The 14,197-nt window shown below is 53.5% G+C and overlaps 1 protein-coding gene across 5 annotated transcripts in view; it reads right to left on the reverse strand.

The window, feature by feature from the left end:
* Positions 1–446: 446 nt before the first annotated feature.
* RAD54L2 (RAD54 like 2) overlaps positions 447–14,197 on the reverse strand; it is a 73,240-nt gene continuing 59,489 nt past the window's right edge. For 2 of the 5 annotated variants that reach the window (XM_040589754.1, XM_040589756.1), the window contains 12 exons: positions 12,938–13,115; positions 12,087–12,338; positions 11,386–11,504; positions 10,961–11,076; positions 9,850–9,949; positions 9,305–9,510; positions 7,870–8,045; positions 6,913–7,109; positions 6,600–6,796; positions 6,034–6,123; positions 5,397–5,501; positions 3,673–5,177 (listed from right to left, as the gene is read on the reverse strand). In XM_040589754.1, the coding sequence (XP_040445688.1) occupies positions 4,189–5,177; positions 5,397–5,501; positions 6,034–6,123; positions 6,600–6,796; positions 6,913–7,109; positions 7,870–8,045; positions 9,305–9,510; positions 9,850–9,949; positions 10,961–11,076; positions 11,386–11,504; positions 12,087–12,338; positions 12,938–13,115 (2,725 nt within the window). In that variant the 3' untranslated portion in view covers positions 3,673–4,188. Of the gene's footprint in view, positions 2,064–3,672; positions 5,178–5,396; positions 5,502–6,033; positions 6,124–6,599; positions 6,797–6,912; positions 7,110–7,869; positions 8,046–9,304; positions 9,511–9,849; positions 9,950–10,960; positions 11,077–11,385; positions 11,505–12,086; positions 12,339–12,937; positions 13,116–14,197 lie in introns of those variants that run through there. The other 3 variants (XM_040589757.1, XM_040589758.1, XM_040589755.1) reach the window with 3 other exon arrangements.

Here is a 14,197-nt window from a genome sequence, read left to right on the forward strand (position 1 = left end):
TTGCATTCAGCCATTTACTGACATCATTAAGCCAAAATACACATTATTTCTTGGGAAGCCCCTGTGGAAATCCCATCCTTTGCGTGCCGGGATATTTGCTTTGTGAGTACCTGCACCCACCCCACAAACCTCCCAGGCACCGCGGGAGGCCAACGTGCAGCGGACCCTGCCCAGCACAGGCCAGGCTGTAGCCCCCACCCTGCAGCCCCCCCACAACCCCCAAGCACCGTGCCGGGGGGTGGGGGTGGGTAACAAAACCGCTGTGACTGGGGCACAGGGCAGCCAAGCCCCCGCTGTGCCCTCGGCACTACACCCAGCTGTGGCACCCGGCCCTCACCCGGCTCTGCCTGCCACCGAAGGGCAGGGTGAGGGCTGGGCGCCCGCGCGGAGGGCAGCTGGGCACCAGCACAGAGGGCAGCTGGGCACCAGCACAGAGGGCAGCTGGGCACCAGCACAGAGGGCAGCTGGGCACCAGCACGGAGGGCAGCTGGGCACCAGCACAGAGGGCAGCTGGGCACCAGCGAGGACCCTGGGCTCTGTCCTGGCCTCAGGGCTGCTCAGAAACGTTCCTTAGTGTCCCAGCACCCCAGCAGGGTGTCCTGCACTGCTGTCCTCGGTGTCACCTGCAGCCCTGCTGCGAACTGGCAGCTGCTTCTCTCCGGTCATTTGGAGACAGAAATTCAGCAGCAAAAGAAAAATTTAACCCGTGCAGGGAAAGCCCCTGTTCCAGGCTCAGGGAAACCGAGACAGGACCCTCGGCAGCAGAACCACGTGTTGAAGAGGAGAAAAGCCTGGGGAGGGCAGCTGCGGGGGAGAGGGAGCCCCATGGGGGACCTTCAGGGCTCAGGAGAGATCCCCCCACTCAGAAAGGCCCTGGATCACCCACACGCCCTCGTGCCCCCATGGGGTGGCAGAAACCCTTCCCACAGCCCTGTGGGCGAGCAGGTGCCTCCAGCTGCCCCGGAGCAGCCCCAGCCGCTGCCAGTGCCCACGGGAGCCCTGCGGTGACCACCCCCAGCCAAGGCTCTGATGGGGCCCAGGGGACCCGGCCCCTCGTTACGGGGCTGCTCAGGGCTGGTATGGGGCAGAGGCGCCGTGCCCAGCGCTCAGGGAGGGCGGCTGGGGCTCCACGCAGGCGCTGCCCCGTGCTGGGGCTGCCCGGAGCCACGGACATCGGGCAGCGAGAGGAAGCCCCTCGCAACAGGTGGCGTCCGGGGGTGCACCACGGGAGGGTGGTGAGGGGTCTCCGAGCTGCTACCGCGACACAGGAGCCAGGAGAGCCTTCGCACCATGCCCTGGTGCCAGGAGGTTATCGGCCAGCCCGCGGCACGGAGCACGCGCCCTGCCACAGCCAAGCACCGTCACCTCCAGCCCCTGCGGCCACAGGGCTCAGGCTACGCCGGGAGCCCCGGGGACGTCAGGCAGCAGCACGGGGAGGCGCCAGGGCCTGCTCAGGAAGCCCCGGGTGCTCGCCCGGAGAGGCAAGGAGCAGCGAGAACAGCACGCAGCCACCGGCTCCGCAGCCAGAGCCGCAGTGCTGACCGCCCCCAGCCAAACCTTCATGCCTCGTCCCAGCACAGAGCCACAGCAAAGCCCCGCTCAGAGAGGACCGGGGAGGACCCCTCAGATGAACCCCACTACCCTGACCACCACCAGTGAGGCCCGGGGCTGTGGCAGGGCTCTGGTGAGGGTCTGCTCGTGCTCCGGCCTCCCACACACGCCCACAGGTCCCAACACTTGCTACTCTCGACAAGGAAGGCCCTTGCGCCTAGGTCCATTCCCCAAATCCACCGGAAAACTGACAGCCTCACAGGGACGCAACGGACATCTGGGCAAGCTCGTCATACAATCAGTGTCACAGGGTTGTGCATGAGGTGGACACACAGAGCACAGGAGGGCGTGACTCACAGATGCAGCACTGTCAAGTCTTTGGAGAAACTTGCATGAACACCATCAGTTAATTTGCTTTGTTACTTTTGTGGGGGGGTTTGATTTTTATTTCCATGGTGCATCCAAAGACAAGTTGTCCAGCAGTTTGCTCAGAACCCCTCGGTTTTCAACTCCTAGGATATGTTAAAGAAGAAAGCACTATTTTAATGTTTGGTTTTTTTAAAAAATAATTAAAATAATTTGCATAGCTAAACTGTTGATCTAAGGCTTCTATGAATGGTGTGGTTATGTTTGACAGACAATGTCCATTAAACAGAGAAAGACACTAGGAAAGCCCCATAACATTATTTTATTATGTTTTTGTAACACACACGTGCACACACCCCCTCCCCCCCTCTCTCAGGAAGGGAGTCCCCACCTTCCAGCACCCCTTTGACTGGGGATGTCAGGACATCCTGCCCTTTCCTACGCCTCCTTGGTCCTACTAAACACCAGTGACTGCAGCTTCCACGGCCCGAGGGGTCCCCTACAAGCTACCACTGCTCCAAGGTCCCAGCCATGCTCCAGGGACATCCCACATGGGCGAGCATATCTCCTGCCTGGCGACACCCAGATGTGACGCAGAGGTTCCTGAATTTCAAGTCTCGGTCCTACCGCGTTCACACACAGAGTCACACGCGCCAAGTCCAGCTGCGCCGGGTCGCCCAGCCTCCGCGGCAAGCAACCAGCACGCTCGCCGTCGGGGCCAGGGCTCTGCACGCCCGTGGCACAGCAGGGCTGGGCTGAGCACCACTCCCTGCGTGGGGAAAGGTGCTTCCCCCAACTCCGCACACCTCACAGCCTTGCTCCTCACTGGGAATGAGCACAGGAGGCTTCTACGTGTACTCCTCCACCTGCCCCAACATAAGAGGGCTCCATCCTCCCTCCGGCTGCTGCAGAACACCCGGAGCAGCTCCCCCCTGCTCTGGCACAATCCCTCCATGGGCCACATCCAGCCAACACAACATGGGTCAGCTACAGGCAACCTCTGTAGCTGGCCCTGCTTCTAGGCTATGCTTTGGTCAACCAGCTGCTTCTCTCCACACAGACAACCCAACAAGCAACCGTCGCATGATGGAGGCCAGCATTTTATTTCTTTTAATACGGAAATTAATTTAAAAGTAGAAAGAAAGAGTCTCCCAAACAATAAATATTATGCCTTCATGAAATAAATTAATGTAGAGATACTGTGCAGGGGGAAGTTGCTCCAATCACAGATTCAACAGCAACCGGCACTGGGTCCAGTGTCCCCTCTCCCCACCTTCTCCACTGCCTGGCGCTGTTCAGAAGCAGCAGTGAGCCCACCTACCCCTGGACCTGGTGGGCCACGGTGGGGTGAGACGTGGCCTTCACACAGCCTGGCAGAGCCATGGAGCTGGGGAGTCACCAGGATTCCCCTCCGACAGCCCCCGAGATGGCCAGGATTGCTCCACTCATCTGGCACACAGAGCTCTTGGCACCACAGGACCAACCTACCTTGCACAGGACCCTCCAGAAGGGCCCAGGGGAGGACAGAACCCTCCAGAAGGGCCCGGGGAGGCCCCTGCCAGAGCCCTGCCCTCCTCTCTGCAGCAGGAGCCTGCCTGGAGCCCTCACACTGCTTTCATGTAAATTTGAAGAGGATGACAAATCGTTTGTGGGGTGTTTTGTTTCTTTTTTTTTTTTTCTTTTTTTTAACATCAATCCCCCCCATCCCAACATACACGACATAGAAGCCCCCCCTCACCCCAACTCCCTCCCCATTAAAAACACCTTGTCCCCAACCTCTGTGGGAGTCACCCCCTGGCCCACACCTCCCAGAGCGAGAGAAGTTCACAGATAAGGCAGTTCATGTGAGAGGGAGCTCGGCCCTGCCAGTAGTCAAGCCTGTGCCCCCAGGCCTGAGGACAGGGACGCGCAACACCGAGCCTCCCCCTTCCAGACAAGACAGAGAACAGAGACAGACAGACAGACGGAGTGTGGGAGGGAGGCACTCCTATGGTTTGCATTGCTGCTGCCCTCCTCCCCCGGCTCTCGCTCCCCCAGCCCTTGCAGGTCCACTCTGCACCCCCTCCCATCTCCCAGCCCCCAATACCATTCAGATCCTTGACAGCTAAAAACCAACAAAACAAAACAAAAAGAACAAAACAACCCCCACACCACACCCTTTGCATCCTTCTCCACCCGCTGCCGTGGCCCAGAGGGGAAATCCTGACTCCCAAAAAGGTCCTGCAACTTTTTTCTCCTGGCGGAGCTGAGACTGAGCAGGAGCTGGGCCCATTATTTCCCTGTGATCTCTATAACATCGTCGTCTTTGTCCTCGTCATTAGAGCTGCATCCCACCTCTGGGACCTCCTGGGGTTCAAACTGAGGCACCTGGGACCGAAGGAGGCCCCCAGCCGGGTAGCCCGAGTGAGGGGACATGTAGCCAGGGTAGGCAGATGCCATGCTCCTGGGAAGGCTGCTGGGCAAGACAGGGGCTGGGAAAGGAGCAAACATCCTGGGCTCAGGCAGGAGTGACTGTGTGAAGGGAAGCGAGTAATTGGGCAGCACCCCTGTCAGAGAAGGGTTTAGCATGAATGGGGGGACGCTGGCGGTGGCTGAGGTAGCAGCAGAAGAGCTGGCGGTGCCGGCTGTCAGCAGAGGGTCAGTAGTCACAGGGAACACCAGATGAGGGTCTGGGAGTAAATTGGGCAGCTGGTAGTAAGAGGAGCCAGTGCCCATGTACAAGGAGTTTCCTGGTTGGGAGGCAAATGGATGGGTTAGGTTGTGGTTTAAAGAGACAGGAGGCATGGCGAACCCACCAGAAACGGGGTACCCGTGTTCGTACGGCTGCACGGACGATGGCAACTGGCGCTTCTTCTGCTGCCTGCGGGCTTGCTCCTCCGGAGCCGATGGCGAGGTCGACTTGCGCTTGTTGCCCCGTAAGTCCAACACCGAGTGGGCATCAGCGTGCTGGCTGGTGGCTGGCAGGGCTGAAGATGCAGAGGGAGCCATGCAGTGAATCCCCACACGCTGCTCGGCTCCTCGGGCTGCCAAGCCGGGTGCGTTGTCCGTGCGGGCAGGGTGGCCTTGTGCCGCATTGGTGCTGGGCGAGCTGTGCCGGGACTCCCGGGCAGCTGCTGCCTCTGCGTACTGCTGCAGCTCGCTGATGATCTCGGGGCTGTCAGGGGATATGGGCCGAGTGAGCTCCTCCGCACTGGGGAGCTGCGGTGATGAGGCACTGTGTCTGCCATTGCTTGTGGACTCCAGTGAAGAGCTCTGGGAGCCTGGAAACAAAGAGATGGAGCCGGTGAAAAAGACAAACCATGGAGAAAAAACCGGGAGCCAAAGAGGCAACAGTGGAAAAGAAGGTGGGGATATCATGGGAAGATTGTGGGGTCAGCTCTGAACACAGGCACGATGGAACGTGACCAGGGAGCACTGCCCCAGACACTCAGGTAGGAAAGCACATGAGCAAGCCTCATACTGTGCTCACAGGCCCCCACCTGAGGCAGCTGTCCGACGGTCTTCATTGCCCTTTGGCTTCCCAGTGGTCCGGATAGCAAAAATCCGCCCGTCACTGGTCCGGATATATGTCCCTGGAAGAACAACTTCATTCATAGTTTCCAGTCTCAGTTTAGGACTCTGGATCCACGAGCCCGCAAGGCTGCCCAGGCAGGAACAGGACAGCAGTGCTGCATAAGGCCAGCCTGCATGAGCTTCTGCCCCCTTCTTCACTCCTCACTTCCACCCTTCCAGTTTTCCTGCGCTGGAGCTCACCCCCTCCCAGTGTGCTGCTGGTGGGAAACATGGAGCTTGGGACTAAGTTTGCTCTGGGAGCACCAGGAAGCGTTTGGCTGCCCCAGTACATGCAGTGAACACTGTGAGAATGAGACACCCAGCAAAGCTCAACAGCTCCTTTCAGAGGCAGGAGCAGCCACAGCTGCCGTAGCCCTGAAGCATCAGCTACAACAGCACACCCAAAGCATGGGCTGCAACCGAGCCACTGCGAAGTCCAGATCTCCTCTCCTTCCTGTTTCTTTTCCTCTTAAAGAACTGATTCATGCTTTCACATCCTTTTCTTTGTTAATTAGCATTGGCTAGGACCCTAACCACAAGTCTTACCAAGACAGAGACACCTACCTTTTGTCCCTCGGATGATGTGGATGCTCTCACCAGCACTGATCCTTGCCTGTACATCAGTGGATGTGTTTGTGCCCGGAATCACAATATCTGGCAGTGAGGGAAGAAACAGATCAGCGTTCATGAAATTACATGCCAGCCACAGTCAGGAGCAGGGAGGTGCACCACAGAACCCCTTTACTTGCAGTGCAGTTGTCTCTCCTATGCACTGTGCTAGAATCAAACCCTGGGTTTATTTCTGAGCAGCACAGGAAGACGGCAGATGCTCCAAGCAAGCAAAAGCCACACTACTCTGGCACAGCATCTACCCTATCCCAACAAGGACAGTATCACAGTCCCTCTCGTGGGAAGTTCACTCCTAACAACCCACCAGGGGGGCCATGCCACTTGCACACCTGCAGGGAAAGTCCTCCAGGTACAGGGGAACCACTCAAATGCAGAGAGTCAGTATCAGTGGCTCTGATGCCCATCTTCCCCCACAGCTCATGTGGGCATCAACATCTCATCCTGCTCCTCAGTTCACCATGGGCATCGCAATTCAACTACTGTGAGGATCAGCAACTCACCTGTGGTGGTGACAATTTTCTGCACAAAGACACCAGCTCGCTGTAGATAGTTGATGGGGAAGTTGACAGCAGGGTTGGAACTTGAAGTTGATCCTGCACTGCCCATGGGAACATGTCGGGGCATCATAGGAATGGGGGTGGATTGAACTGGGCGGACGCTTGCCACTGGCTTGTCCTCACCCTTCAGGGCTGGTCGCCTAGTGAGAGAGAGGAGGGAGGAAAGTGCAGTGCCTGCACTGACACGGCTAAGCATCCCCTGCCCCCTCATTTCACATCTGCAGCACGGGCAGAAGAGGAAGAGGCAGGTGCTCACCAGTTCCTCTGGCTAAAGGCAGGGATGCTCGTCAGACTCTGGTCACTGGCTGGGTAATACTGTGCGTAGGACGGCCGGGTGTAGGGGACGGATGCTCGCTTTTCCTCCTCATAGCTCTTCTTGGCTGCTTTCTTCTCTGCCTTGGTCAGCTTGTGCTCCTTCCGGTCGATCAGCAGCGACTCGTGCTGAAAAGGCTCCTGCAACCCCACAGCACCGGGGGTTTGACACCAACGTACCACAAGGGCGAACCAACACGCCCCGAATGGCACCACTGGCCCCTGCAGCAGTGCTGCCGCCATCCCAGGCTGGAGCAGGGGAGCTGGGAGGCACAGCTGGTTGTGGCAGGGCACACGTGTGGCAATGCTGCGGATGTGACCAAGGCTCAGCTGTAACAGTGACAGTCAGCTAAAGCCATCGCTCACCATCACTAAGCCTGCCCAGCCAAGGCCATCACTTACCAGCAGTGCACAGCAAAACCCACGAGCCACAGGCCAGGCCGGGTGCAAGCGCGGAGCCTGCCGAGGTGGCCGGCAGCCACCAGAGCCCCACGGGACCCAGCCACAGGCCACCCTGCAGCACCACACTACCAGTGAAACCCCTGACAACACAGGCAAGCGCTGGCTGCCCCAGCTGTGTTTTAAGGCCACCCCAGGAGGAGAGCTGGCAGCAAACCGGGATATGCCACTGCCACCTTCCTGCCCAACACCAAGCTGAAGAAAGGGATGACCTACAACCTGTCCCCAAACCTGCCCAGGACAGAAGTGGCTCTAAATGTGTAGACGATATTGCAGGGAAGGGCAGGGCTCTTAGGGCCCTCTGTAGAAGACTTTTTACCTATTCCCACCGGCACACAGATGCGTCGTCCTTGTCACTACGTCCCCATCACAGAGCCAGACCCCTCCAAACCTATTCCCGCCTGTACAGCGCTGTGCCAGCAAGGAAGCAGGTTGGTCTTACCTTGGTGATGAGGTGAGGATACTTGAGACAGGCTAATTGTAGAACAGACTCCTTCATCTTGCTTGGATTGAGGGAGAGCTGAGCAGGGTCAGATTCCTCTTCCACAAAATGCAGCAGGTTCTCCACCTCCCGTCGGGTGAAGTTCAGCACTGGATTCAGATCATCCACCACCCGATCTGAAAAAAAGAGATGGAACAGAGTGAGCAGAGAAGGGAAGAGATAGGCCTGCTGCCCCTCCTACACTCCGGTCCTAATACAGCTCCTTCCTTGCAATCTGCACGATCCTCAGAAGCTTTCTGTAAATGTCAGGGCAGGGAGAAAAAAATCATCAGTCATGCTCAGAGATGAGCCTGTTTGACCGAGTCAGACTGACAAATGCCTTGTGCTCCAGATCACACAGCGACACAGCGCAGGTCACTGAGCTCCCGGCGTGCAGGAACATGAAGCCAATTACAGACGGTGTCCCATCTCGCATTGCAAGGCCAAAACCATACAGGTCCTGGGACAGAACTGCAGCCACATCAGCATGTGCCCTCCCACAAATCCCACCAGAGAGGCTCAAGTTAATAACCAGATGCTGAAATGTACAGAACTCAAGTCAAGAGCTCAGAAAAGTAGCCACAGCCCCTCACTTACAAAAGCCTGTAAGTTTTCCTTGGATGTTTCCTCCTGCACACGGGGCAAATGGGAGCACATGGAGAAAAGATCTATACCCAGGATTCTTCTTGGAGCCAGGCCAGCTACCAGGGGACTCCACCTCAAGTGCAAGACAGCATACTGAGCTGATCAAATCGGGCTGCTGTCTCTGGAGTTGAGTTTCGAGACACGGGACACAGGCAGCAGAACTCTTTTTGGGTCACCCCAACCTTCAGCTGCATGCTCTACGAGAGCAGCTTGACAGTTGGCACAAGCCAGACAAAAGTCACTTTTAGTACAAGGGCAGGTCAGAACTGGAACGAATTTATTATTCTTGGCTACTGAGCAAGCACTATCAGTCAAAGATATCAATATATGTTTTAATTTAGATATTCTCCTTCTCTTTCTGTTGGAGAAATGGAGGTACATAGCTATCTAATAAGCAGTGCCCAATTTAAGATAAAGAATGCCCAGGCACAGAGGAAAGCAAGAAGACCACCCCCCAAGTCTCCAGTTTGTTGTCGCAGCCAGGAGAGTAGCAGGGAAGGTAGGTAGCACTGCACTGGACTGGTTGCTGGCTCTACGACCCCTGCTGCTCTGTCATGAATTTCTTATAGGATGCCATGTCACTGCAAACTCATAAACATCAAACAGCCCTAGGACAGTGTCTCTGTCACTTCTTTGGCTGTCCAGTTTTCAACCTTAAAAAAAAGAAGTTATGAAAACCACAGAAACAGGACTTAAAGGAGCTAAAAGGAGTGAAAGCCAAGAGTGGAGTGTCATGTCCACCCACGCTTACCTGACATGCCCTGCTTGGAGATTTGACGGTCATAGATCTTCTTCTCAAGGGTGTAATCAGAAACCAGCCTGTAAATGTGGCATGGCTTCTTCTGCCCGTAGCGATACACTCGGCACACAGCCTGGGCGTCATGGCACGGGTTCCAAGAAGCGTCAAACACCACCACTCTGTTTGCTCCAATGAGGTTGACACCCAAACACCCAGCACTGGAAATTAAAGGCAAATTTCAAATTGCTGCCTTGGCCAATTTTCAAAGCTTCTAGGCAGGGACAATCACCACAGCCAAGAATCCATGAAGTGTCTATGGAAAGTTCCCTCCAGTCATACAGGCAACTTCAAAGCCCACGTTTGGTTTCCAAGACTGTTTTTCTGTTGTTGCAGAGGACTAAGACTAAAATCCTTACACCCCTAGGGAATTCAGAAGCAGATGGCACTATCATCCCAAAGTCTTGAGAGCATGTTACAAAGGAAGAACTGAAAACCCATGTGCACACAGAGCATCAGTCTGAGTCCTCCACTGTGCCTTTCTGCTCCAGCCAACTTACCGTGTGGACAAAAGGAAGAGCCAAACAGAGGTGTTGCTGGGATCATTGAACTGGTTAATCAGACGTTCCCTTTCCGAGGCAGAGGTGCTACCATCCAGTCCTGAGAATGAAATTAAAGACACATTTAAAAACTCTGTATGTTTGGGGGAATCCTATCAGAACAAACCCACTTCCTAAACACTGAGCTTTATAACTGGCTCCCAACTAATTCTCAGTTATTTCCTCAAGTTACATACTCCAGGACCTCAACTGGACCACTCTGTACCTCTAATTTGCCCAGCCAGGCAGATGCAAAACAGCCAGCCAGGTTGGGATTTGTTCAACTGAAAGACCAAGCGAAACATTACTCAAGCTTGGCAAGGCCAGGACTGGGAGTGCTACAACACACCTAGCCCATTAAGGCTCTGTATTAGGCAAGATGGACAGCAAGAAGAGCAGCAGGAACAAAGTCTTCCTGTATGCTGGAAGTTCAAGGAACTAAGCGAAACAAAATTGTGAAAGCCTCTGGCAAAACCCCATAGACTGGATCTAAGCACAGAGTACTGGTCTGAAGGAGTGCAGGTGGGTGTCATGTCTCTGTTCCTGGGCAGCAGCTCTCTTCCAGCAGCTCTGCAAAAATCAGGAACACCATATACACTGCTCCTCTTAGTCCTGGCCTGTAAAGTAGCCACACAAAGCAACAACCCATGCCAGAACAAGACTTAAAGCTGGGAAAGAGGGAAGGAGGAACTCACAGCCTCGAGCTAGTGAAAGCATTCCACAGTGATTCTGGTTTGGGAAGCAAGATCTAAAAAATAGCCAAACAGGAAGCAAGAAGTATCTTTTACAACTGGAAAAAGCACTAGTGTGTAAGTGAGATGTTAAAGATGTCTAACACCTTCTAAGAAAGATGTTAAAAAGAGGATTTAGAAATTATCAGTTAGTTGCTGTCACACTGACACTGTCTTCCCAAGCAACTAAAGTAAGAACAATCTGAATAAGGCCTCATCAGAAGAGCATTTTCACACCCAGGGACAACTACAAGATGACGGTGGGTGACTTCCAGGAATTAGTCCGTCACAGAGGATCAAACAGTGTCACACTAAAAGAGAGGAGGATTGGCTGCACTCACTGTAATAGTTGATGTTTCGGACCCAGTTGTGAACTCCTCCATCTGAGCCTGGAGGACTCGGCATCGGTCTCTTTGCCAAAAATTCTTCAATGACAGATAAGGTGGACAAGCTCTGGCTGCAAAACCAAGATCTTTGTTCAGGAGAAAGCCCCCACAGCAGCACAAGTGGAGTATCAGAACTCTTCCCCAACCATGACAGCACTGATGGCTGTCAAACCCTGTTTGTGGCAGCACACCTCTCACTAGTAAACTTGATAGTGGCAGAAGTATAAAATCCATGAAGGAAAACCAGAATCTCATACAATAAAGGAGAAAAGGGGAACTGCCACACCATTCACTGTGTGTAACAACCTCCTAGTACCAGGAGGGGTCCAACTACTCCAGCATTTAGTGACTGTAGGATCAGCTGTTGACACTTTGCTTACCTGAAGACCAAGATCTTGTCTCCAAGCTTCACACTTTCCTCGATTAGGTGGAACAGTAACACCATCTTGGGTGAGTTCTCCAAGACTCCTGTCTGGTAATCACACAAGATGTCTTTGGCCTACCGAGAAACGGGACACTATTACAGGTGGAGTTGCTCATTCCCTGTTTAGTTCAACAATCCTGTCTCAAGGTGAGAGAAATACGTCAGTGCAGAGAGGTTATATACATCCAGTTGCTTAAGGTGACCATGTTACTCCCAACTACTGTGCTACCTCCCATTCCAGAAGCTCCAAATTACAAATTTCTTGGAGTAGGGATGAATCCTCTTAACCTCTTGCGACTCTTTATCTCAACACCTCTCCTCCAGCCCACTAGATTTACCACCACCTTACCTAGATTAAACTTCACCCTAACACATTTTTTAGAATAACAAAGTCCCCAGCCTTTTTGGTCAGATGAAAACAATGGTATCAAAGAGTGCCGCCTGCATCCCTGCCTCATGCAGCATGCCCAGCACCATGCAGGCATACTTATCAAGATGCTCTGTGGCAGAGAAAATGTAAGAGAAATGCCCAACTTTTGAACAGAAGAGTCTTTTCTTTGCTCTACTTCAGAAAATTGTACCTAACAGAGGTACAGTCTTTCAGAGTAAGTACTTAGCTTACGTTTATTGTAAGTCTCCACCAGCAGTGGTACTCACCCACTCATAAGTAACGACCTGATTTGCTCTCTCCTGGAAAGGGTTGAAGCCAACACTCTGGAGGAACTTGCTATTGGTAGCTTCTCCAACTGGTGATGGCAAAGCATTACTCTCTGTTTTGACTTTAATTCCCTGAGGCTGGCAGCGGGAATTAGTACTTGCTGTGCCAAGGTCATCCACATCCAAATCCTGCTCGTTTGCCAGATTCTCCTTTTGCAGAGCTTCATACAACACATCTGGATGGTTCCAGATCTGAAGGGGTAAGAAAAGAAAGTGGTTAGGCCTGCGCTGGCCTGCTGCTTGCCAATGATTGTGGACTGAAAGCCCCCCCAGCTACTCAAAAGAAAGAATGAATACTTCAATCGTGTCCTCATCCTCCCCACACAGAACTACAAGGTTCTACAGAAAACAACAGTCTGACTGCATTAAGGCAGTGAAAACAGAAAACATGACTGCCATGACACAAGATATAAACAGTCTTAAGGCTCTCCTGACTTTAAAAATGCCAAATTCTTTCCCTGAGAACAAACCAGAAGGTCACTGTGCACCCCACACAGCACAAATGCAGAGGAAGCTGCTTGTTCGCATTGCAGCAGGTAAATGGTTAGGACACCAGCCCAGTACTGGTTGAGCTGACGGCTGCAGGTTTCTTGCATGAATTTGAAAGACGTTTAACATCACTGCACCCCAGTTCTGGAAGTGGGGATAATTCTTCTGCTGGGCCATTGCAGGGCACTCTGGGGAAACAAGGTGTGCCTGGCCAGCCATACTTTGACCTCCTGTTTTGACTCATATTCCTGCCCTTCCCTTATATAATAGAATATTTCTTTGTGATTTCTGCCAAAACCTACCTTACAGCAGACGCAGAAAGCTTTGAGTGGGTTCAGTCCCAGCCAGCCACTGTTGCCTGCATCTCGGAATCTGTTCATGAACTCTGTATAAAGGGCCCGCTGGATCTTTGACAGACGTACCAAAATGACATGTTCTTCCTTATATGGGAGCTGAACCTTCAGCACATTGTGGCCTCGCCTGTGGAGGAAATAAAGAAAGAGAGATAAACAGAGGGAAGGGAATTTCCCAACCTGATCTCTCTGCGGCTGCCTGTAGGGTAAGATTTTGACTTCTGGCCCACCTGGCTGCAAGGAAAAAGACCTCTAGCTGCATGCTTCTCTAACGTATGGCACTTCCAAGCAGCCAAATACCAACTATAAGCACAATTACAGAGATCTCAAATGTTACAATCTTCTAGCACAGGTCACAGTGTTAGGAGAGTGATGAAAGCCCTGTTTTCCATGGCAGCTGGAAAAAAAGAAACAAGACCTAAGGTCTCTTTTAATTCTGCCAATGACTAAGACTCTCCATCCAAATCACTGGCCCAGCATCTTAGAACCCTCATCTGAGAAACAAAGTTGATTTGTTTCCAGAGCGGTAGAGACACTGTCACTTTCCATAACTGAGGGTTCATGAAACACTTTCAAATCCTTGGGTAGAAGATGTCAAAAAGTGCACATTCAAATTAACTATTAAGACACCAAAATAAACCTGAGCTCACTCTGGTGCAGTATGAAGGTGTTGCTCTCCATTATCAGAGCCTGTGGTACCAAATCAAATCAACTTTACTTCTACCTCCACGGCAAAACAGAGCCATAAGGACCACTTTGCAGTTGACAGATTGGACAAGACAGAGATTCTGAGAGAAATATGGAGCTGATAACCTAAGAATCTCATCTGTGGTCTTCTCGATAGGCTTAAGATCCTCCCACAAGGACTGAGAAGGTATCCGTTTAAAACTCAAGCCTGTAAGAATCTGGGCCGATGGGCTGAGGCCAGCCGCGTGAGGCTGAACAAGGCTCAGCGGTGGGTGCTGCAGCTGGGTCACAACACCCCCCGCAGCGCCGCAGGCTCGGGCAGGGGGCTGGGAAGCTGCCTGGCAGGAAAGGGTCTGGGGGTGCTGGTCGATGGCCGGCTGAACACGAGCCGGCACTGTGCCCAGGTGGCCAGGGAGGCCAACAGCATCCTGGCTGGTACCAGAAACAGTGTGGCCAGCGGGACCAGGGCAGTGACCGTCCCCCTGCGCTCGGCGCTGGTGCGGCCGCACGGCGAATCCTGTG

This window comes from Falco naumanni, chromosome 4 (genome assembly GCF_017639655.2).
Source record: "Falco naumanni isolate bFalNau1 chromosome 4, bFalNau1.pat, whole genome shotgun sequence".
In the NCBI taxonomy this organism is placed as follows: domain Eukaryota; kingdom Metazoa; phylum Chordata; class Aves; order Falconiformes; family Falconidae; genus Falco; species Falco naumanni.